The sequence below is a fragment of the Furipterus horrens genome, unplaced genomic scaffold (assembly GCF_987537825.1).
Source record: "Furipterus horrens unplaced genomic scaffold, mFurHor1.1.pri manual_scaffold_4, whole genome shotgun sequence".
NCBI lineage: Eukaryota > Metazoa > Chordata > Mammalia > Chiroptera > Furipteridae > Furipterus > Furipterus horrens.
The window spans coordinates 112686923-112713072 of NW_028327174.1; the positions used below are offsets into that span (position 1 = coordinate 112686923).

At 37.9% G+C, this 26150-nt stretch overlaps 1 protein-coding gene across 4 annotated transcripts in view; it reads right to left on the minus strand.

The window, feature by feature from the left end:
• Positions 1 to 26150, minus strand: part of IARS1 (isoleucyl-tRNA synthetase 1) — a 120178-nt gene that overhangs the window by 40044 nt on the left and 53984 nt on the right. For 3 of the 4 annotated variants that reach the window (XM_090273931.1, XM_090273929.1, XM_090273930.1), the window contains exons 11-25: positions 25124 to 25246; positions 24519 to 24610; positions 22692 to 22790; positions 20880 to 21006; positions 19618 to 19691; positions 19043 to 19237; positions 17308 to 17394; positions 16045 to 16128; positions 15131 to 15275; positions 13463 to 13583; positions 10516 to 10607; positions 9430 to 9507; positions 1895 to 2016; positions 1344 to 1446; positions 1003 to 1086 (exon numbers count right to left, since the gene is read on the minus strand). In XM_090273931.1, coding sequence (XP_090130057.1) covers positions 1003 to 1086; positions 1344 to 1446; positions 1895 to 2016; positions 9430 to 9507; positions 10516 to 10607; positions 13463 to 13583; positions 15131 to 15275; positions 16045 to 16128; positions 17308 to 17394; positions 19043 to 19237; positions 19618 to 19691; positions 20880 to 21006; positions 22692 to 22790; positions 24519 to 24610; positions 25124 to 25246 — 1626 coding nt within the window. The remainder of the gene's footprint in view (positions 1 to 1002; positions 1087 to 1343; positions 1447 to 1894; positions 2017 to 9429; positions 9508 to 10515; positions 10608 to 13462; positions 13584 to 15130; positions 15276 to 16044; positions 16129 to 17307; positions 17395 to 19042; positions 19238 to 19617; positions 19692 to 20879; positions 21007 to 22691; positions 22791 to 24518; positions 24611 to 25123; positions 25247 to 26150) is intronic. The other variant, XM_090273932.1, reaches the window with a different exon arrangement.

Consider the following 26150-nt stretch of genomic DNA (forward strand, 5'->3'; position numbering starts at 1 on the left):
GAAGAAGGATCAAAACTATGAACGTTAAAATGAAAATTGTATCACAACAACCAAGAACAGAAGCTAGGGAATTGAAACAAAGGAAAACTAAGTAGGCAGGGAGAGTGGAAAAAGAATTATAGGTATGGGGCACATATAAGGGATAAGTCAGTAGGGCGGGGCATGGAGAGAAAGGGAGGGAGATGATACAGGAATTAAGAAGCATAGTAGGTGGGAGTGGAGTAGACAGGAAGGTATTGAGCAGAACTGTATGCACAACCAATGGGCATGGACTAAGGCGGGGGGACACAACTGGAGGGAGGGGGAGTCACTGGGTGGAAGAGAGCAGAGGGAAAAGAAATTGGGACAACTGTAACAGCATAATTAATAAAACATATTAAAAAGAATTTAAAAAGAAGAAAAAAAAAGAATAAAGTAGATCTCTATGTTTTAACATGAGATGCCCTTTATGAAATCCTAAGTGAAAAAAGCAAGTTAAATACCATACATGATACTGTATATGCACAGAAAAAGGCAATGGTGTGTGTATGTGTTTGTAAAATGCTAGAAACAACACTCGCAGAAGCTACCCTAGTAGGAGGTGAGATTCCAGGGAGCAAATGGGATAGAAAGGCCTCACCTTTTACTCTATGCTAGTGCTTAACTATTTACAACCAATGTGTTCACTTGTTACTTATATAATTTGAAGAAACAAAGTTTGAAAATTATCACAAAATACTATGAGGAAGAGAAGTAGATGAAGGTATATATGATTCAACTAAGTTAAGAAAATTCAATGACCTTAAAATAATTTTTCAAAGAATTACAATAACACTGTAAAAATTTATGATCATTCTGAGAGTAAAATTTCATGGGTAGTTAAATGTATGTATATGAAGATATAAACAACAAAAAGGATAAGTTATACACTCAAAGTGTAGTTCATTGAAAAGTCCTAACTGAAATAATCTTCTCAAGGAAGGAAGCTTGCTTCAACCCAAAGAGATAAATCATCTGCCTTACCTCAATGATATACTTCTCCAAAGACCTGATATCATTAAGAGCTTCTAGATCTTGATGAATAACCACAATTTCTTTCAAAGGATACTAGGAGGGAAAGACAAAGTTTATTAAGTGCCCAGTCCTCAAAACTGCAGAAAATATGTTAAATATGTTAAATGTTTTTTCTTAATGTCAAGTTCCAAGACTAATTAGGCTCAACTAGTACTAAGCCATTCATTCATACCCTTATTGTAGAAAGAAATGAAATTTCATGCCCTTGCTGGCAGCTCTCTATACTAAGAAAATACTCCAAGACATAATTATTTACAACTGTCAATGTAAAAATAAATAAATTATCAAACCTTTACTGGGATAGTTTTTCGGTCTCGAATCACTCGCCCAAGTTCAATGACAGACTGCATTCTAGATACTGCACTCTCGATTTTCTTGTCAATCAATTCCTTTCTAATTAGAAGAGGCAGGAATGTAAAAGACATTAGATTTAAAAGGAAAAAAAAAAAATCCTAAGTAACAGGCAAGCTTAAACAAGGGAAGGGTTTAGAGTAGGGATATGATGCTCTGATGAGGCCTCCCAATGAAGCACCTGGGGATTACAGCATGATTGGACTTGGGAGTACACAGCAAGAAGCAGGCAGCAACCCTGAGCCTCCTGCTCAATATACCCAGCAACTCCCTAAGGCGACTCCAAAAGACCTGCTCACATTCCAGACCTGCTGAAGTGCTACAGGTGGTTCAACACTGAGAACCCCTACTCCTCCCCCTAGATCTGTAAACTCAGGAGAAGCTCAGGTGAAAGGCAAAGCACGAAGCAACTAAAGCCTCCACACCTGTGCATCTCTGGTAACATCCCTTCCCATGGCCCTAAGAGGCTTTACATGTATTTGATTCTTACCGAACACGGGGCAGCATGAGGTAGTGGATACTAAGTGTGTCCTTGTCCTGGACAAAAACGGGGTCAATCAGCATCTTAAGATTCTGGTACATCAATTCAGTGAGAAAAGGTGTATAGGGGGCCTATAAAGAGAGAGGATGCCATGTCATTAATCTGCAGCCATCGTTAACTGATCTCAAATAGAAATTGAGAACTAAACATTTTAGAGAAAGAAACAGATACAGACCTAAGGTTATAAACATGTCTCACAAAGAAATGACCTCATATTGAACTTGGCAAAGGGAACTTCTTGTGGAGCACAAGAAGATACAGTCAGGAACAAAAGCATCCCAGAAAATTTCTATAATAAAAACAAAAGTCACTGCCGTACCTCTAGAAAAAAGAAAAATCCAGACTTCTGGCCAAGATGGAGGCCTAGACAGACATGCTGTGTCTCCCTCCACAACTAAGGAATACAACTACCTCAAAACTAGAGATAACCATAAGTTCCAGAAAACAGAGCTGCATGGAACTCCACTAACAGAAAAATAAAAAAGAAATAGGTAAGAGGGGCATAGAAGACACGGTGTGGCGCTGGCAGCAGTGGCAGGCCGGTGGGAAGTGCAGTACATGTTTTAAAAAGTAAGAAGGGACACCTGGGGTATACTCCCAGCACCAGACCAGGTAGCCCTATACTGATTAATACCTAAAGCTCTGCCCCTAAACATAACAGATATTACAGACAGCTCTACCTAAGACACAGATAAACAAACACAGAAGCCTGTCAAAATGAGGAGGCAGAGAAGTATGGCCCAAAAAGGGAAACAGATCAAGGTTCCAGTGGGAGAACTAGGTGATAAGGAGATAGCCAACCTAACAGAAACTGAGTTCAAAACACTAGAGATAAAGATGCTAGTAGACTGGACAGATACTTAAGTATGGCAAATGCATAAGGGAAGAAGTGAAGACTATGCTAAATCAAACGAAGTGAAGACTATGCTGTATCACACAAAACCAATAGTGAAGGGAAGGAAACCGGGGTTCAAATCAATGACTTGGAAAGGAAGAAAAAAAGAAAACCAGTAAAGAATGAGGAAACAAGAATAGAAAAAAATGAGGAGAGACTTAGGAACCTCTGGGACAACTTTAAACATGCCAACATTCAAACCATAGATAGGGGTGCCAGAGGAGAAGATGAAATGCAAGGAATTGAAAGCTTATGTGAGAAAATAATGAAGGAAAACTCTCCAAATTTCTCAAAGGAAATAGACATACAAGTCCAGGAAGCACAGAGTCCCAAACAAGCTATACCCAGAAAGGACCACACCAAGACACACGTCATCATTAAAATGACAAAGGTTAAAGATATAGAGAGAACCTTAAAAGCAGTGAGAGAAAAGAATTACCTACAAAGGGGTGCCTATAAAACTATCAGCTGACTTCTCAAACGAAACTTTGCAGGCAAGAAGAGACTGGCAAGAAGTATTCAAGGTGATGAAAAGCAAAGACCTACAATCAGGATAACTCTATCCAGAAAAGCTATCACTGAGAATGGAAGGAGAGATAAAGTGCTTCCCAGGCAAGGTAAAGCTAAAAGAGTTCATCATGACCAATCCATTATTATATGAAATGTTAAAGGGACTTACTTAAGAAAAAGATCAAAATTATGAACATTAAAATGACAACAAACTCACAACTATCAACAACTGAATCTAAAAAGTAAAAAACAAAATTCAACTAAGCAAACCAGAATAGGAACAGAATTATAGGTATGGGGATCATTTGGAGGGTTATCAGCTGGGAGGGGGACGGGGGAGAAATGGAGAAATGGTGCAGGAATTAATTAATAAGAATAATTGGTTGGTACAAAATAGACAGAGGGAAGTTAAGAATAATATAGGGAAGGGTGAAGCCAAAGAACTTATATGCACGTCACATGGACATGAACTAAGCAGGACAGGATTGCTGGAAGGAATGGGGGTACTGGGCAGAGGAGAGCAAAGGGGAAAAAGGTTGCGACTACTGTAACAGCATAACCAATAAAATATACTTACAAAAAAGAAAGAAAAATCCTAACTAAACAATTGAAGATTAATCTTAAAGAAATAGAAGAAGAAAAAAGGCAGCCCCGAGTCAGCAGAAGGAAAAATTAAAAACTAGAGTAGAACTGACTGAAATTTAGAACAAAAAGACTATACAAAAATTTATACAACTAAGAGCTGGTTCTTTGAAAAGATTAATAAATTTGACAAACTTGTGGCCAGATCCAATAAGGAAAAAAAAGAAAAGACTCTAATTAACAAAATGAGAAATGAAAGGGGAGAAGTTACCACAGACACCACCGAAATACAAAGGATCAAACAAATAAACAAACTATATAAGACTACAGGCCACCAAATTCAGTCACCTGGAAAAAACAGGTAAGTTCTAGAAATATATAATGTTCCTAGACCAAATCACTAACATGGACAATCTAAATAGACTGAGAGTGAGAAAACTGAAACCATCAAAAACCAATTAAGCCCTGACTGGTGTGGCGTGGTTGGGCTTCTTTGTGCAAAATGCAAGATCATTGGTTTGATTCCCAGTCAGTGCACATGCTTAGGCTGTGGATTTGGTCCCAGGTTGGGGCGAGTATCAGAGCCACCGGTCAATGTTTCTCTCCCTTTCTCCTCCTCCCTTAAATATATAAATTAAAAAGCAAACAAACATACAAAAAAAAACCTCCTAAAAAGCAAAAGTACAGGACCAGAATATTTCACTGGTCAATTGTCCCAAACATTCAAAGAATACTTGATACTTATCCATCGAAAACTCTTACAAAAATTCGAGACAATACTTCCATATACACGAGGACAACAGAACCCTGAGAGCAAAACCTGACACAGATAAAACAAAAAAAGAAAAGCACAGACCAATATCTCTGATGAATACAAATGCAAAAATCCTAAATAAAATACTATAGCAAATCAAATACAACAATACTTTAAAAACATAATACATCACAATCAAGTAAGTGATGGTTCATTCCAGGGGCACAAGGATGGTTCAACATATGCACTAAATTAACAAAACAAAGGAAAAAGATCATATGATCTTCTCAATAGATGCATAAAAAGCATTTGATGAGATACAACATCCATTTATAATTAGAACACTAAATAAAATGGATATAGAAGGAAAGTATCTCAACATAATAAAGGCTATTATATGACAATCCCTCAGTTAACATCATACTCAATAGTGAAAAACTGGAAGCTTTTCCTAAGATTAGGAACAAGACAAGATGGGATGTCCACTCCCATCACTCCTATTCAACATAGTATTAGAAGTTCTAGCCCGGGCAATCAGACAAAGGAAAAATAAAAGACATCCAAACTGGGAATGAAGAAGCTTTCAAAAGTGTCACTTTTTCTAAGGTATGATTCTTTAAATAGAAAAACCTAAAGACTCCACCCAAATTATTAGAAACAATAAACAAATACAGTAAATGGCAAAATACAAAGTCTATGTATAAAAATTCAATGCAATATACAAACTTAATGCAATCCCCATCAAAATCCCAATGGTATTTTTAAAAGACATAGAACAACAAAATCATCAGATTAGTATGGGACCAGAGAAGAACCCAAACAGCTAAAACAATCCTAAGGAAAAAGAATAAAACCAGAGGGATCACACTTCCTGACTTCAAATTGTACTACATAGCAACAATAATTAAAACAGCATGTTACTGTGGAAAACAGTATAGAATTTCCTCAAAAAATTAAAAATGGAACTGCCTTTTGACCCAGTAATTCCACTGCTGGGAATATAACTTAAGAATCCCGAAACATCAATTCAAAAGAACTTATGCACCACACCCCCATGTTTATAGCAGCACTATTTACAATAGTCAAGTGATGGAAATAGCCTCAGTGCCCATCAGTAAATGAATGAATTAAAAAACTGTAATACCTTTACACAATGAAATACTACGTGGCAGAAAGAAAGAGGAAGGAATCCCTACCCTTCGTGACAGCATGGATGATACTGGAGACTATTATGTTCAGTGAAATAAGCCAGGTGATGAAAGACAAATACCATATAATCTCACTTATAAGAGAAATCTATGAACAAAATAAACTAATGAGCAAAACAGAACCAGAGATATGGAAACAGGGAACAGACTGACAGTTGCCAGAGGAAAGCAGAAAGGGGTAGAATGGTGGGAAGAAGAAGGGATTAATCAAAGGGAACATGTATAATTGACCCATGGACATGGACAATGGGAAGGGATAAACTGTTGGCGGGGGGGGTGGGGGGGTGGGGGGGGTGTGTGTGTGTGAGCTGGATGGAGGAGGGCAAAGGGGGAAAAATTGGGACAACTGTAATAGAATAAACAAAAAACAAAAAACAAGAAAACTGCCAGCATGGTAAAGGCAGAAAAACATTCATAAAGAAAGACCAATGAGAGCTGAGCCTTGAAACCAACACACATGTGTATAGGCAAATAATTTTAGACAAAGGAACCAAAAACACAACAGCGAAAGTAAAGCCTCTTTAATACATGGTGCTGGGAAAATTAGAAAGCCACATGCCAAGAATGGAACCAGACTACTATTTGTCCCCATATATTAAAATATAGGTACTAAATTTTCTGAACCTTGGTCATGCACAGGATTTTATGAATTTGATTCCAAAGGCAAGAAAAAAGGGAAGTAAAGGCAAAAATAAATTAATGGGACTATATCAAAATTAACCTGTTGAGTACCAGCGTCACTGTGAGAGATGCTGACAAATTTTCCCAAAAGTGCCAGCGTCGCTCCTAGCGACTCTTTTTTCGATGGCTATAAATGTAAATAACAATGGAATAATTCGTATTTTATGTTTTGTTCTTTTATATATTGATATAACTTTTCGTCATGTTGATCCAAATTTCGAATTTTTACCCTTATTCAAATATTGATATATTGTTATAATTTTTACTTCATTTTAAATGGTCCTTTTAATTTCATTTATCTTTGATATAATCATCAAAACTCTATGCAGTGTGCATGATATGATGCTTTATGTGTATTTGGACGAAAGAACACTAAAGGTTGTGTTCAATGTATTATCAAGAATGTTGCTGAATGAATATATTCTTTTTAAGGAAAAATTTTTGGGTGGGAACAAACTAATGTCTTGATTGATCTTCATCACCTCCATAATAGAAGAGCTTGCCAGAGAATGGCATGAGGTTAGAGACACTGTTAACAAATCCAGCAATGAAGAAAATCCACCAGGTCCCTCTCATGTATATGGCATAAAGATGATTCCAGAAAGAAAGCTAAGATTGTGTAAGGCATGCCCAACATCGGAAAGAAAAATTAGGTTGAAAACAGTATGTATGAGATGTGACAAATGGCTGCATCCAAGATGCTTCAATAGCCACAAATGTTAATATATAAACATTTTACTATTATTGCATTGTTTTTGCATTTCATTTTTGTTTATAAACTGTTTTTCACTGTTGATATCTATTGATATATGTCTCTAGTGTGAATACCATCTGTGTTCATTTTTTGGGTATGTTAAAAAGTTTTTTATTATCCCCCAAAATTTATGCAATATTTGGCATACTTCTTGCTTGTTATCCATGTTGCTATGTGTTTTTTCAAATTATAATCATAGGTTTTATATTATGCCATATATTATACTTCAAAAGCTATATTGAAGGAAAGAATTTATTTTTTCTAAAATAATTGTTATAATAAAATAATTTTAATGCAATAAACATTTTGCTAAAGTGCATCAAAGAATACAGCTTACAAAAGAAGAGTGTATTTAATACATGTCAGGAAATTTTCAGCAAATTATTATGAATAATAATTTTTTATCAACATTTTTCATAAACTCTGCATTTCTCAGCAAAATAGCCTGGCATTTCTCACACTAATTTTAGCAATTATGCATGGCACTCAAAGGGTTAAAGAATTCTTCAGAGTAATAGAAACCACCAACAAAAACCAAAAAAGAAACCACCTGAATGGGAGAAGATATTTGCAAACAACAGCTCCAACAGGGATTAATATCCAAAGTTTATAAAGAACTCCTAGAACCGAATAACAGTTTACAAATGAACAGAAAACCCCGAACACTTTTGCTAAGAAGACACACAAACAGCCAAATTATATATGAAAAGATGCTCTACTTCACTAGCTATTAAGGAAATGCAAATCAAAACTACATTGAGATACAACCTCACACCTGTTAGAATAGCTATTATCAACAAGACCAGTAATAACAAGTTTTGGAGAGGTTGTGAAGAAAAAGGGACTCACTGCTGGTTGGAATGTTAACTGGTATGGCCTCTATGAGAAAGAGTATGGAAGTTCTTTAAAAATTAAGAATAGAGTTACCATATGACTCATCAACTCCTGTTCTTGGTACCTATCTGAAAAATTTGAAAACAGTTATTCCCAAATATATAGGCCTATGTTTTTAACACAACATTATTCACAATGGCCAAGCCATGGAAAAAACCAAAGTGTCCTTTAACAGATGACTGAATAAAGATGATGTGCCACATATATAGAATGGAATATTACTCAGCCAAAAGAGAAAAAAGAAATACTGCCAGTTTCAACAACATGCATGGATCTTGAGAATTTCATGCAAAGCAAAATAAATCAGGCAAAAAAACTTAAGAACTTTATGATTTCACTCATATAAAGGATATAAAACTGAAAATGACAAAACAAACAAACAGAAAAACAAAAACTCATAAGACACAGACAGTTGAATGGTTGTCACTAGGGAAAGGGGGGAAGGTATTAAAGTTTAAAGGGTGTCAAATACGTGGTGATAGAAGATCTGACTTTGGATGGCAGGCACACAATGCAATATAGAGATGATATATCATAGAACTGAACACTTGAAACCTATATAATTTTATTAACCAATGTCACCCCAGTAAAATTAATTTTAAAAAAGAAAGGAGTTGCTGACCATGTGTGAGCAAAGTTAATATAAGGAACACTCAATGTCTCTAAAACTCAGAAACATCATTTATAAAATGGGGGAACACAACCTGCTTCATAGAATAAAAATGAGTGCAGATGGATGTGATGAACCAGGCACAGGACCTGATATAAGGTAGGTTTTCATTCTGTGTATGTTAGGAAATATACAGAAAGAAGTAGAAACAGGATATGAGAATTTGAACAAATAAAAGCTTTACTTGTATATAATTTAATTAATATTTCAACTGGCAGAGGAATCCACATGAAGATATGATATTCAAGGGAACTGTGACAATTCAATCTAGATACCAAGAATCATGACCTGAAATGTATTGTCAGTGAAAAGAAAAAAAATCTAGCTTTTGAAACTAATGTTTCTTAGCCCTTACTTGACACATGTAAGCTAGTAAGATTTCTGAAAATGAACTAGAGAATTAAGTTGTTTTAAAACTTGATTTGTATTTCTGGTATAACAAATACAGAATAGATACAGACAGGGTACTCTGAAGCAATAGGGCACTGAAAGGAGTCCATAGGGCTAGAGTTTTAGAATGGGGCGAAGCATCTTACCATAAGTCTGCAGAGAGAAAGCAGAACACTGAACAAAGTCTCCAGGGCCATAATGCAATCCTCTGTCCCATTTTCACCCTAGTGAATAAAGAAGAAACACAATGAATGAACTATTAAAGCCAAGTAAGATGTTTACTAAAAACAGACAATCCAAAGGGAGCACATGGTATACCAACAGGACAGACAGAGCCAGGAGAAATGACCACAACCACATATGACCTGGTGGCAGTCAGTGCAGAGCCAGGATGGGGCCCCCTACTCTCTCCCATCTCTGTGGCTGGCTAAGCTGATAGGGAATGGTTCCATAACTGTGAGGTAAAAACAAACTATAGAACCTGAAGTATGAGAATGGAATTCCAATACAACAGACGGAAGTAGCTGCCAACACAAAAATTTAAAGTACTTTTAGGTAATATTCCTTATTTTTAAAACATGTATATACTATGTATTTAAAAATAATTATATTGATTCATTATAGAAAAAAAAACCCTCAACAATTACCTAGAAACTACTGTAAACATTTTAATGCATGTCCTTGTAGATTTTATGTATATACACACATATGTGTACACATGTGTATGTTTTAACAAAAATGAATTACTGTTCTTTTATGGGGTTTTATCATTAACATATGTAAAAGCATAACTCATGGATGGTGGGTGCCTCTGACACTGGCCTTTGGTATGAGAATCCCTCACTTTTGGTGTTGTATAATCACTGTTTATCAGGACCCACTGTTCATTAATTCTAAATCCTCAACAGGCTGAAGGAAGAATTCTGTCAATAAATAACTGACCCTCTAAAGGCAGAAGCCCCTCTGTATATGACATTTGAAAATAATTACATAATTTTATTTTGGGTTTTAAGAGGTCTGCACGATTGGTCCTACGTGGCCTTGAGATTCCCTCCAATATTGAATGTCCATAATTGTGTTGTGAAAACATGCACCATGATTTTTAGAACTTACCAGTCCACATCCATCAAATGGTGATAAATATATAACTATATATGCATAAAAAGAAAAAGATCGCTTCAAAAACAACATTTTCAGACTTTTTGTTCTTCTGAAGAACAGTCTGGACTTACCTTTAATCTTCGGCGGTTCATTCTGACATACCAGTTGGTCAGAACATCGATAAACTTGACCAGGCGAGGAACCACAGTATAGAGCCTATAGGCTAAAAGTAAGGCCAATCAATCAGGCACTGAGAATATACTAGGCATTTGGGGTGCTTGGGGAGAGGATGGATACAAAAAAAAAAACACAAAAAAACAAACAAGTAGCCCTGTCATCCAAGGGCTGCCAAGCTTGTTAACGAGACAGAAAGAACTAAAGTGAAGCAATCACAATGGCTCATTCACTGAGGACATTATATATGACCATCAAGTGCCTAGGGGTGCACAATGTCCTCTGAGCTCCTATCAGTGAGGAAAATGGAAACCCCTTAGGTGCTGCTAAGAGGCTAACACTGCCCATCACATGACTCCAGGAGGCACGTTTCCCAGGAGCTGTGCAATGCTGCAGCATCACAAAGCCCAAACTCCTTCATTGTGCTGCTCAGTACCTCAACTAAGACGGACATAAAAAGCTCTAATGGGATGTTAAGAGGCATAACATAGGTCAAATGTTTCTCAAACAGAGTAACTTTGTACCACAGGGGACATTGGCAATGTCTGGAGAGACATTCTGGTTGTCATAACTGAGGAGGTGGGTGGTCCTGGCATCTGGCAAGGCAAACTGGTGATACTATTGTACTTTGTTTTATTGTGTTTCACAGATACTTGGTGTTTTTTTTCTTTTTTTCTTTTCTTTTACAAATTGAAGGTTTCTGGCAACACTGCAAGTCTATTGGTACCATTCTTCCAACATCATTTGCTAATTTTGTGTTTGTCACATTTCGGCAATTCTTGGCAACATTTCAAACTTTTTCATTATTATACTTGTTATGGTGATCTGTGATCTTTGATATTACTGCTGTAACTGTTTTGGGGTTATCATGAATAATTCCCACAAGATCATAAAGTTAATGGATAAATGTTGTGTGTTCCAACTGCTCTAATGATAGACCATATCCTTATTTCTCTCCTGATCCTCAGGCCTCCCTATTTCCTGAGGCACAACAACATTGAAATTAGGCCAATTAATAAACCCACAATAGCATTTAAGTGTTCAAGTGAAAGAAGAGTCACACAGCTACTCTGAAGATTGCTGAAATGACAACAAAGGATTTAGAATATTACATAAATTGAGTTGATAAAACAGCAGCAGGGTTTGAGATTGACTCCAATTTTGAAAGTTCTAATGAGAGTGTAAAATGCTATCACACAGTATCACTGTTTGTGCAAGGAAAAGTCAACTGATACAGCAAATTTCATTGTTGTCTAATTTTAAGAAACTGCCACAGTCACAGCACCTTCAGCAACCACCATGCTGATTAGTCAGCAGACATCAAGATTGAGGAATGGAACATCCACCAGGAAGACTACTGAAGGCTCAGATGATGGGTAACATAAGTATGCACGTTGTTTTAGAAACAATGCTTTTGAAGACTTAGCATAAACATACCATCTATATCCACCTTGAATCCAAAAAGTTCATGTGGCTTGCTTTACTGCATTGTTCTCTTTATTGGATACTTCCGTTATTGTGGCCGCTTGGAACCAAACCCACAATATCTCCAAAAGCTTGAGTCATAAGATCCTAATTACGTATCTTTAAGGGGGTTGATATGGTCCTTCAGGGTGACTGATAAACATGTGGAAATTCCTAGACCAACTGTCCTATTGTGCCAGGCGCAGAGGCACCTATTCCAGCTGAGGAGCAGCAGACCCCTGCCTGCACCAAAGGGTGGCTCTGCCCCTCAAATTGATGAGCACGGTACCCACACAACTGCACCTGGCAATCACAGGGTACTGAAGGAGGCAGATCAAACTTGCCAGGATGTGCACAGGATATCTCCATCAGGTATCCTAGTCAATAATTTCTTGAAAATTTCCGACTTATGATTGTTCTATCTCCAATCTCGAGAAAACTATCATAACCTACTTTATCAACCTCTATATAAAACCAAATTCATGCTGTTAGGAAATAGAAATATAGAGAAATGCCTAAATATTGCTTTTCTGTATTTTCTAATTTTTCTAGACTGATCAAGGACTAGTTATTTAATAAAGCAGACCTGAAAATAAATAAAAAATGAACTACAGTAGTCCTTCTCTATATCGCGGTTCACTTATCGTGGCCTCACTGTATTGCAGGATTTAAAAAAATACTATATTTAATTATTTATCGCAGATTTTTCGCTATATTGCAGGACTTTGTGGTACTGTATATGTATGTTGTTAAAGTTATGTAGGTTTAAGAGTGCAGAATATGTTTAAGAACATAAGTAGTGTATATAAAAGTGTGGAAAAGGTTAATAAGGGAGTGGGAATGGTTAGTAAGGGACTGGAAACAGTTTATAAGTGTGTGGGAAGGGTTTATAAAGCCTTAAAATATATATAAATACTAAAATAAATGTAAGGTTCCTACTTCACGGATTTTCACCTATCGTGGAGGGGTCTAGAACATAATACCCGTGATAAGTAAGGGAATACTGTATTAACAGGTACTACTTATTACCTGTTATCTGCTAGCTGCTTTAGGTATATGATCTCTATTTGAACCTTATAATTACTCTAACCAGGTATTTTTCACAGAAAGAAATTGAGGTTCATAACCTAAACAATGCTCCCCCAGGGAGCCATCCAGCACTGAAACCTATGATTCCACAGGCCCATCTGGTGGCAAAGGACAGATGAGGTCACCGAACATTTACTGAGACAATTCTCTGGGCCCTGGATCAGCACCTTTCTACAATTAACAAGCCTTAACAAAATTATATTTGAGTGTTAAAAGAAACAAGTATTTATCTACTGCTCTGTCTCTTACAATTTCTATAGAATTTCCTCTATGTTTATAAGAAGTTAAATATCTAGAGGGCAATCATAAAGAGAAGAGTCCTTATTCCTGGGAGGACAAAGAAAGACACACCTGCCATTTCGGTCTCAAAGAACACAATGAGTGACTGCATGAAGGACAGGATCCACTGGTCTGTGATGTTGGCACTTTCTTTAACTGTGTTCTCATTGTAGAGGAATTCCATTTTTTCCTCCTAGGAATTGACAATTATTGTAACATTCTGCATGCCTGGGGGAAATCCATGTAAAAATGAACTCTTTAAAGTACTTAAACTAATAGCCACACACCCCACAAAAAAACTCCAGACCTACTGGCAATATAGATTTCTAATTCTCAGTAATATTTTCAGGATAAGCTCTAAATCTGGGACATTAAGACCTCAACTAGTGAATTATATTTTCAAGTGAAACAAGGAGAATTTCAGAAAAAAAAATTCCTCTGCAGCAAAGAATGACTATGAATTGAGAAATATTCCAAAATCTTGTCAAGAAGTATGGGGTTTAGCTACTTTAAATCTAAGGAAGAAAAGACTGAAAAACTGGCATTCTCTGAATAATTGTGTATAAATTAAAAATGAGCCCTAGGAATTAATGTCTCGGCTTATATCATTCATTTTACCTAGAATGCTCTATTCCACCCCTTCTTTTTCCTTTGCAAAATCTTGCCAGTCCTGAAGGCCACCTCACCAGTCCCTACTCACACAGCATCACCACCAGTGACAGGGGAATGGCCATGCTGATCCTTGCCCTGATTTAAGCACCTGAGGGTGGAGCTGGTCTTGCTGCCATGCCCAGATGAGGCTCCAGCCCAGCAGAGGCCTGCAAAAGTGGGCTGTTGGCCCAAAGAGGTGGTAGGAATGAAAAAGCAGGAACACTACAGGTCTGGGGAAGATGGCTGTCTTTCTCAAATCACAGTGAAAGACCACCCCCAGAAGTTTCATTAGCAGACCTAGATAAGCCAGAGGCAGCAAGAAGGAAGTGACCAGACTGCTGGCATGTGATGTTCAAAGCTCAGCTTTCCAACCAGTTTCTCAGGAAGTAATAACATCACACATTCAGTTGACAGTAATTTACTAAGCAATTCTACTTCTAAGGTACTGGAGGTAAAAAAGATGAATGGTATCTGGGACCTGATCCCAAATGGAAGTGTGCAAGCAGACAGGCACATATGTATGTAATGGAGCCTGCTGGCCTGTGAGCATTCAGTGGGGCAGGGGAGGTGGCTTCTTAGAGAATGCCTTGTGGAAAATAGGTTAACTAAGGAAGAAACTTTCCTATATATCTCTACATCACAATCATTACTCTAAATCCTAACAACCCAATGAGAATTTCTCTCAAATACAGAGTATCAGCCCAAAGGCCCTCACTGAGGGGTCTTTCCTGATCAGCCATCTATAGCAGCCTTTACTGGACATTCACTCTCAGACAGTAGCTGACTTTTCACTGGTTCTGTCATGCCACCCTGACTAGTTCCATGAGGAGAGGGGAACTGGCTGACTAAATGTACATCCAATGCAACTCTTCTACAGGTGAGGCTCCTGTGACTGTATAGGTGAGCCTACCCAGAAGGCCTGGCTCCAAACTATGCTTCTGGCCCAGAAAGAATCCCAGATACCTTCATATATGGCTTTCCAAGTGTCTCTGAGCTTCTAATAATAGGGCGTGAGCAAACCCAGCTCAACATAGCTGGGAAGGCACCTTGACTCAAACCCAGCTCAAACCATAGCATTTTGGCCCACACCTTTTGAAGCCTTAGGATGTTCTGGATGAAGAAGCGATAGGCATTGTACCAAGGAAGTAGCACATCCTTCAGGACATCACGCACACCTTCCTCTTTAAAGCGGAGGTTTTCTGCTCTTACCACAGGGGAGTTAATCAGATATAATCTGGAATAGAAAAATTACATAAAAAGGAATGTAGATGGTACCAATTATTATGTGATATTTTGACAGGGCAGCACCAAAATTATCATTTCTTCTAAAAAGGGGATAATTATGAATACTCTTCTCATGGTCTATATAAAACTGACAAATCTCTTACTTTTACATGTAAGAGACCTAGAAAATTATAAAAGGAGATGTAATCCCCACAATAAAATGTGGCACTGGAGCAACCTAGAGGCACACCCTGTGCTGGTCTTAGGGCAGACAACTGGTGGTGGATGCAGCAGAACCAAGAGGAAGCAGCCGGGACACATGCAGGCATCAGACACTCACAAGGTCCCAGGACAGAGGGGCTGGGTGGCTTTTAACCTGAACACTCAATGTTCATGACTATGACTATGTCAAGCAGCAGCTCACATTCTCTATAAACTTTTCGATATTAATTTTTGTTTGCTCTAGCATAAATATACCTCAAACGGCTCTTTTGAAAGGTAAGTGAAAAACAGAAATAAGTGATGCAACACCAACAAAATGGGAAACCTTAGACACAAGTCCTTGTCCACTAAAAGATTTCTAGATTTGGAAATGTCATTATTACTGAAAAATCACCTTTGGCAGTTAAGTCAATACCATACAAATATAACTCCTCCTATAGAAAAAATACATTTTTAAAAGCTAATTATAAACCAAATCTAAGGAACTTGATTAAAATAATGAGCGATGCATACATAAGAAATGACAAATACACACAAGGCAAAGTACCAGTTTATACCTGAGAGCATCAGCACCATATTTTTTGATGACTGAAAGTGGATCTGGATAATTCTTTTTTCGTTTGCTCATTTTTTGGCCATCACTTAAAAAGTAGAAGGGAGTTAATTAAATCAGTCAACATCACAGTATCTTTATATATGGTTATAGACATTTTCAATTAGAATACATAAATGCAAATGGCATACAAGCTAAGGTTAAGGCACAACGATGAAGTTGTTTTGTTAATATCTCTAAGCTTCTTTTTAAATACTGTGTTGAGTCAATGGAGAAGCTTCAAGACAGATGAAAGTAGCAGGTCATCATAGTGTAACAGTAAAAAAACACAGACTAGGCATTTATCCCACGGAAATGAAAACCTATCTCCAAGTTCATTGTCAGCAAACAAGGGAAAAAACCCCAAGGTCTTTTAGCAGGTGAACAGTCAAATTTTGGGTCTCCAAAGAGACCCGCAGCAAAGATAAGGGAGCAACCACAGATATACAAGCACCTGAGTAACTTCAGGGAATAACACTGAGCAAAAATAGTCACTCCCAAAAAGTTATATATGGTGTGATTCCATTTACTTAATATTCTTGAAACGACACACTTAAGCTCACCACTTATTTACTGTGTGACCTTACTTTTTCTGTACCTCAAATGTCAGAACAGGAATATCAAAGGACCCATCTCACATAGTTCTGGGGATTAAGTGAGTAAAGATGTGTAAATATTAACAACAGGGTCTGTCATCCTCCCTTCTCTCACAGCACATAAAGCTGGGTATCTATGTAAAATTTTTTTGTTTATTTTAATTTTGGTTTCTCAATAACTTGCTGAAGTAGAGGCAAAGGACTCCCATCCATATAATACCAGAAACCTCCAGAACCTGTAATTTCCTCATATATTAAAAAGAAAATAAACCAGTGTACGGATTAAATAAGAGCTATAAACAAAGATACTTCCTAAATTTCTAAAATCACAAATGTTATTTCATTACTAGAAGTATTAAGGAAAAGTTCTCCCCTTTCACCTGCTCCATTAGGATTAGTTTTCAATTCAACCCTTCTCCCTACGACAAAGGGAGTATGAAAACAAAATGCAAAAGGTGGAGAAGTGCACAAACACAGGAGTTGGATAAAAAGGAAGAGGAGCAAGAAGTATAGAAGCAGAAAAGAAAAAGTAGTAATAACAGAACTGGGGCATTCCTAAATTCCTCTATTCACGAAGAGTGATTAGGGGAACAGGAACTAGAACTTATCACCACACAAAGAAGTACACCTGCCTCGCAAGAATGAGACCATTCACAATCACATTCCTGAAGGGTGGCTGTCCAAAGAGAGCTGTGGCCAGCACAAGCAGGGTGTAAAACCTGGAAAGAAAATGTCATGAAGAAAGTTAAAAAACAAACCAAACCAAACAAAATTCAGAAAAGAAGTTCAATACAGGAAAAATACTGTTTACTCACTGACTCACTGAACTGAATTTCTATTTTAGATCAGTTACATTTCTTGATAAACACATAAGGCAAAGGTTTTTAATTCTGGAGACATATTAAAATCATGCCACGATCATTGAAAAATTACACATAAGACCCACTGCAGACCAATCATATTACAGCTTCCGATTAGAAAGTAAATGTGCTTTATTTAAAGCAAATAAAGGCCTGAAATGAGGTACTGACTCCAGTTGAGGACAGTACCATCACCCTCCTCAAGAAGCCAGTTGAACAGGCCATAAGGAAGAGCAGGGCCTCCCCACAAAAGGCAAGGTTGAAAATCAAGAGATTTATGTTGCCATTAGCACAGGGTCATACAGGATAGTCTGATGACCATCCCCACCCCACATGGCCAAAAAGACAAAAAGAGCAAAAAGTACTATCATTCAAAAGTCAAAAGATAGACTATAGGAGAAGAGAAAATGTTTTTATTCTGTCAGATATCACATGTCATTTATTTACCAGTTAGCTTATACTTTAAAAGAACTGCATCACATCCCTGTAAGGTGTCCTTGTTAAGTGAGGCTCTTATGTCACCTCCAACCTGATTTTGTACTCCAAGACCATCATGAGACATGAATTTGTGAGGTAAGGGACCAATCTCCATGCCTAACATAACACCTGACCTCTAAGGTATGTCATGAGGACCCTGGTACCTAGGAGAGGCATCCCACACCTGAGGAATAGAGAGGAAGACAGTGTGTTCAGGGAACCCATATAAGGATTGTTAACGGTTGTCAGATATCACCACTCCTCAGCGAAACTCCCTAGTAATTGGAGTTTGAGCCTGGTAGCTGTTCCTACAGCTACCATTTTCATTGTAAAATGAAAACAGCATATTCTAAAGCATTATAATTAGTTTGTGATGAACTACTGCAATTTGTAAAAGCAAAAAACACCACCAGCATTCCTTAAAACACCCCTGTTGAAATATGACTAGTGAAAGTATAATTAGAACCTGGGTCAATCAAGCAATCCACAAAAAGAAGGTAACTAACCTTTTCACAATTAAGACGATGAGGGTACTGCTTTAAATAAGGCACCAGATAAAACCAATGCCCAAACCCTCTCCCCATGTTTATTTTTAAATCTAGATTTTTTTGAATGTAAATTTTCTAAGGCTAATCTAACATCTGAGCATATTTCCAAGTATTCCTCTTCACATTTGTAGTATCCCACCCACTATCTTGCAGGCAAATACTCATTCTACATTTGAGTAAATGATTTGATGTGAATATGCTATGACCACATATTAAGTATTTTGTATCACTTAAATTTCCAGTGAAACATATCTCTATATCCCAAGATGTCAATCAAATAACTGAAACTTTAGAACTACAGCGCTGCCATAGACAGAGATCCTATTTAAAAGACAATAATGGTTTGATTGGTGGTAAGGAGCAGAGCCTATCTCACTTGACACAATCTTGCCAGCACTTAGCTGAGAAATACTAGGTGCTCAGTAAGATACCTGCTAAATAAAATCAAATCAACAAAACACTTGGAAGAACAAGGAACATACCATCCTCTGGTTTGGTCAATGCCTTCAGCAATGAAGTCTGCAGGAAATGCATCTTCAAACTCCTTCTTATTTTCAAACGGGTAATGAACTTGAGCATATGGCATGCTACCACTCTCAAACCAACAGTCAAACACTTCAGAGATGCGGTGCAGTGATCCCTTCCCACAACGTGAAGGAATGGTCAGATGGTCAATGCTAATAAATAAAAATGTAGCCGTTTCTATTAGTTTTACACAACAGAACTTGCAGTTGAATTGCAAGCAGTAAACACAATTCCTGACAAGTTCTTTCATGTGCGTGTATGAACAGTAACATCAGCAGTCATCACAGGCTTGCTTACAGAGAGCAGCAGGGGTGCTCAAGCTAGAAGTCCCCTGACATCTAACTTGAGAAGAGAAGTCACCCTTCCTCATATGACACAAGTCATCAAAAACAATGTAATTCAGCAAACGAGTGTTTGCTTTCTATATGTAGCTCTGTGATCTGTTACAGAGACCAAGTCTTAACAGGCTAGGACCTAGCCCAATGCTCTCTGAATGAAAGAACTGACATGAATCAAGTATTCAGAAACTGACCTCTCTCTGTGGAGATCTGAAATCTTTGTTCTTGACAGTTCTTCAAGTTCTGCCATTGACCCAATGCATACTATCTGTCAAAACAAAGTTAAAAAGCGGGAGTACCTCAGAGGCAAAGATCACACAGTTAATTTCTGTTAACATTGAAGTTTAGTTGTAGCAACCTTTGATCTTCAGGATAGTTATCACCAACGTGGTTTACCCTCGTGGAAGACTACAGGCGACCGTCTGAAGAGGTGTTAGTCACTTCCTTGCTACATACCCCCATATCAGAGGGAGGCTCTACATAGAAAAGATTTTAAACATTTACAGCCATCATCTCGATAAGTATTTCTTGAGGGTTTACAATGTCCACATCTCTGCCAAAAATAACCAGCAGAAGTGAAATGGCTAGACTAGTACTCTAGACTAGACAGCTTAGTTTCTTCCTGGCCCTTGCTGAAATCTAAGTCAAAGCTAGAACTAAATTATTCTGCTGGATCCAAATTGTCATATTGCAAAATGTTAGAATTATGTCCAGGAAAAGAGGCTGATGGATGGGTTCAATTTGGGCACTCACAACAGGAAGAATTATCTGATTGGGCAGCACCAGCATGAACTACTGTCGATTCTCACCCAAAGACCGTTGGATACCTAGTGAAAACTCATGGTCTCTTTCTCTGCATCTTCCCGACCAGTCCTGAAAAGTCTTCCATTCCTGTTCAGCTCCTTCACTGTTGCCTTTCAGACCCTTCTTTATGGGAAATTTACTGACGTCCCTGGGCCACTGTGGTTTATGACTACTCTAATGCTTTCGGTTTTCAGCGACAGACAGAAGGTCCCATCATGGGAATACATCTATAGTTCTATATATATAGTTACGTATACATACACTGATACAATAATTTGATTTCATAGATTAAAAGTCTGCAATGCTTAGTAATATTTTTCAGTCTTCCTTTTCTTTGCTGTTAAGTAAAGGGTATGGAATCTGTTCTGTTCATCAATAACTCACAAGAAGAAAAAGATCTGAGAAACACGAACAATTTATTGTGTGGGTTCCCTGAGAAAGATACAAATTGCATTCAAGGAAAAGTAAAGTAAAAATAAACTTAAAACCCTAATATTCTTATTTAATCATGATTAAGGAAGAAAAAATGGGGGGGGGGGGTTTAAAGGGGGAGATAAAAGAAAAAGAAACCATATTCTTTTACCCCATATTCAGATAAAACAAAAAATGGGTCTAAACAAAAATCAACAAATAAAAACACTCTCAGCCTCACCTCCTCAAAGTCCTCACTGACCCACAGTGGGATAGGGGTACCCCAGTATCTGTTTCTGGAAATTGCCCAGTCACGTGCATCTTTCAGCCAATTTCCAAATCGCTTTTCTCGCACAAACTCCGGGACCCTGAAATAAACAGGTTAGACACCCAATCACCTATGAATATTTCTAAGTAAATTTGTAAATGACACCTGCAAAAACCTTTGTATAATGCTTTGAGGACCACACACTCTGGAAAAGCTGAGCTCACTCCTCCTGGGAGAATCTTTTTTGCATGGACAGCACGAGATGACTCACAGGGCTGTGAATTAATCCCAATGAAGACGCTCTTTCATAGGAAACCTCACAGCACCCATGCTTCCCTACCCAGCTCTCCAACTAAAGGACCACCAGTTTTCTAACGATCATCATGATGCTAGCTAGCTTGGTCCCACTAATATCTAGTTTCTGGGTTATCCATGGAATAGCGCTTTTATTCTAACTTACTAGCACAGGAACCCATCACCTAGAAAGTAACAGGCTGAAAAGGCAGGCTATTGGAACTACCTGGTAGCTGTGTCTCCAGACTCACCTGCAGTCCCCTTAGCATTATATGTTAGGCTCCAGCAATAAGGCAAGCCCCTTAAATGTGGCTTCTCACCTCACTGCTTTCACTAGTATCATCACTGTGATAATCTTCACCCAGCAGCCCTTGTATCAGCCACCACTCCCCCAGGTTTCTACTGCCTCTGACTGGTAAATGGTTCCTTATATTTGAGGTCCACCTATGCAAGAAACCTTCCCAAGCTCAAGGCTGAGTTAAGGCACCCTAGTCTCCTGAACATCCTGTCCTCAGGATTCCAGTTTATAGCCCTGCACCACCACATGAGGCTCTCATACTAATATTCTATACAATGCACATTGCACAGTAGAACTAAAGAACTTCTTAGGAATAAAAATTAAAAAACTGCTTTTTATTGAGAAATCAGGGTCACTTGGCTAGAAAAAAAAGAGAAAGCTATAGCCATTTGTTTTTAATGCCCCGAGATTCTCCCTATTCTTCCAAAATTAAATTTAGCTTTTCAGTTCTTGTGGGACACAAAAATTGTAATTACTTCCTGAACTCAGTGAAAAATGTTATTCTGCAATACATAGATTCAACCTTATGTTATTTTTGTAACAGGTTGAACTAACTCCTCTCACCGGTCAGATATTAGCTAAGATCAAGGTTTCTGTCCCTGCAGTGCTTATCCATGAAGCCAGCCTGCATAAGACATCACAGTTAAGGAACTCAACAAGCATCAAAATTAGTTAGCTGACTCTTGAATAACATGTATGTGGACTGTAGAGTCCACTTATACGTAATTTTTTTTTCAATTGACCTGTGCAGTTCAAACCCCAGTGCTGTTCAAGGGTTAACTCCAATGCTGGGAATCAAAGGATGTGGAGAGTTGATTGCAGTTATACATGGATTTTTGAATGTACAGAGGTTGGTACCCATTACCTCAGCATTGTTCAAGGTTCAAATGATATTATAAATGGCTTCTGTAGGTAGTCAAAGCTAAACATTTACCATGAAGATGACTGTTATATAAGGCTCCGAGAGTAGAGCCAGAACTTTTCCAGTCATTCCATTCTGTAAACAGCAGTTTCTCACTTCCATTGGGCTATATAAAAGAAAGACCCCTCTATATGGCCCTATAATAAAAAGAATGTTACTTTGTTAAATCTTAGGTGGTTCTTAAAATTATTATAATTTGGGGGACATGTAAACCAATACTTAATAACTATATGACAAAGGACATTATGAAGACACACATCTTATTACTCACCAGTAACACAGGTCATTGTTCTTCAGCAGCTGGTCTACCATGTGCTCAACCCGCACAAACCAGCTAGGCACTGCTTTGTAAATGAGGGGAGTGTCTGACCTGGGGGAGCAGAAATGGAGATGTGGCTTGTCATAATGAGGTATGCAGGTGCCCAGGGTAATAACAACCATTAGTTTCTTACTAATGTCATCACCACTGTCTTGGCCTTCTGCCGACATTCACGTTTACTGCGAAACTAATGTCTATGTCCTTAGTACTAGTCATGGCCCTACACAATACCAATAAAGGCAAAAAGCTAATAAAAGAACAATACAAAAAAAAAAGTATCCTCATATAGTTCTGCTGGTGTGTGACAGCTGTCTAAAAAATGTTATCAGGTTCAGCAAAGACAAAACTTGGGAATAGAACATGATGCCACTAAGCAATCCATTTTACCTACATATCTGGAGTCTTGAATATTTCTTACTAAATTCCATTAGAAAATGTCAGATCTGTCTTATCCTAAAGAAATGTGGTTTCAACACAAAACATATTTGTCTATGTGAAATAATAGAAAATAAGCATATATAAATAAATGTATGCATGTGCACATTTACACATATATATTTGGTTCCTGGCACAGAGATACTAAAACCTTTATAATTTCTTAAGTGACAAGAGCAGTAGGAACATCTTTAATTTTAATTTTTGGTCTTGAACACCAGTTCCGGACAGAGAACTCCTAAAACCCTTGTAATTTTTTTGGGTGACAGGAGTATCTTTTGTTCTAATGAACTTGACTGTGTATGGGCTCCTTGGATGGGGGCTGGTCACCAAAAGGACCAGGCCCCAAAAGCCTGGAATATTCAGCCATATCCCCATCCTCATGATGAAATCCCAAAAGTACAGGGGTATTGGGGGTTCCCAAGTTGGTGAAAACATCCACGTACTAGAAGGGTGAGCACTCCAATTCCATAGGACAATGCTACTGCCCACAGAAAGCCCCCCAAACTCAAGACCTATCCCCATGTGTACGTCTTCATCTGGCTGTATCCTTTAATAAATATAAGTAAGTGTTTCCTGGAGTTTTGTGAGCCTCTCTAGCAAATTAATCAAACCCAAGGAGGAGACAGTTGGAATATCTGATTTAAAATCAGCCTGGCCCTGGCTGGTGCAGTTCAGTGGCCTGCAAACCAAGGGGTCGTTGGTTCAATTTCCAGTCAGGGCACACACCAGGGTTGACGGCCAGGTCTGGGGTATGGGAGAGGCAATCACTCCCTTTCTCCCTCCCTTACCTTCTCTAAAAATAAATAAATAAAATCTTAAAAATCAATAAGTAAAGCAAAGCCAGTCTGTCAATCACGGGAAAACTTGGGTTTGTGAGTGTGTGTGTCACATTCTTGTGGGATTGAGCCCTTAATCTCTGGGTAGTGTCAGAATTAAATTAAATTAAATTACAGGACACCCAGCTGGTGTCACAGAGAATTGCTTGGTATGGGGAAAATCCTTCACAATTTTGTTGACTCAAGTCTCAGAAGTGATTTTTATAATGGGAGTAGTAAAGAAGACTCACAGGATAATAAAACAGTAGGAAGAAACTGTACTTTCTTTTCTCTATAGCATAAGACTGAACTGGATTTTTTCTTTATAGTCTATGTCTATATTCCTCACACAACTCCTGAGGAAGAAGTAAATGCATGCATTCATAAAATTCTCCTCGAAACAAGAAGGCAGTTTCCAAACACTAATTCTAAAGAATACAAATGAGATGGAAATCACAAAATGATGGAATGGGCACACACACAAAGTATATGCACAAATAGAGCTACAATAGTCTTTTCTCCCCACCTCCAGCAGAAAGGATAGCTATGAGTGAAGGTGCTGGCAACAAGAAGTCGGCCTTGTTCCTTCAGGGTCCTGATGATATTTTTGTCAGCATCCTGTTAAAAAAACAAAAAATTAAAATATAGGCATTAAAACATCCTATAGTACTTAGTAACACTATAGTAAGTATGTTACTAAAATCTAGTATTTGGTTACCTTTACTGAGAGTAAAAGGCACAAATAACAAATGTACAATAAAAAAACCTGATCCATATTTTAGCTACCTTGTAACTTGATGTATTTTTTAAGTACACGCCACATCATTAAGATAGTGAAGTTTTGAATCAGCAATAATTACCCCAAGGTCACAAAGATGCTTCATGAGTCACCAGTCAGAGCCCAATCTTTCTAATTCCTATGCTGGAAACTATAGCATGCTTCCTCTGAAGATACTAGACCTTTAGAACGTAGCTGGTAACATCATTTATCTTTTCTAATTTTATGTGCTGAATAAAACAAAACAAACAACTTTCTGGAAGAAAACGAGATGTGGAAGCTATTCGATAAAAACTGATTAATGAAAAAAGTATGATGAAACCAACACCTTTCTATGTCACATAGTCACAGACCTTCACATACTGTCCCACAAAATCTGTCACTTCTGCTGTGAAACAGCCTGAAGCATCCACAGGGCAAACAGGGATGGAATCTTTCTGAATGATGTTGAAGTCCATACAGACACGATAGTCATCCTGGGGGAAAGAGGAAAAGGTGTAGGGAGGGCAGAATAAAACAGCTTAAGTGTGTGCAGGGCAAGAGAGGAGCATATGAGGAGGTAGGTTTACAGGATAACTTTTCAATATTCTGAAATATAAAATGTAATCAACTGTAATTACCCTCTCAACTGAAGTTAATTTAAAAATCACACAGAGAATAACAGAGCCTCACAGTTGGATGGGGGATTAGATCATCTAGCCCAAACTAAACAGCCATTATTTCACAGACCCCTTACATGTATCAGATTATCCACTGAGGAGAAAGATAATACATGAATATATTAAAACAAAATCAAATTTGACTTATAACACCAACATGTCATAGAGGTATAACCAGAGCAGAAGCACATACATGTGTTAGGTGAGGCCTATTCGGTATTTCATGATGCTCGATACGTGTATAGATTTGCATCCTGTAAAGGAGCACCTGAGAAATTGCAACACTGAGTATAGTTGCCTAGATTACACCACAACGTTTCAGGAATACATTCTCAGTAGTGTTAATAATTAAAGAAAATGCTTATATAACATTAGCTCAAATACTACTCTGGACATTTATTGTTCACAACTGCAAGGAAGGCTGATTGGTGCACTAGGTTTTTACCATGTGTTTCCCTGGTAATACCCAACAACTATCCCCACTTAACAGGTAAGGAAGCTATGGCACCAAGAAATCCTCAGCTGCAAAATGGCAATGTTCACATTCAAAACCAAACAGCTTGGCTCCAGGGTCCAAAGTCTTAACCACTGTGCTGTGCCGCCTGATTCTAAAATTAAAGTAACTGTCTTAGGCTAGATAGTGAAACCACATTCTGGTTTGACTCCAAGACAAGATGGAAAGCCAATGTTCCCACCTGAGTTTGTTCTATTATGTTTTCAA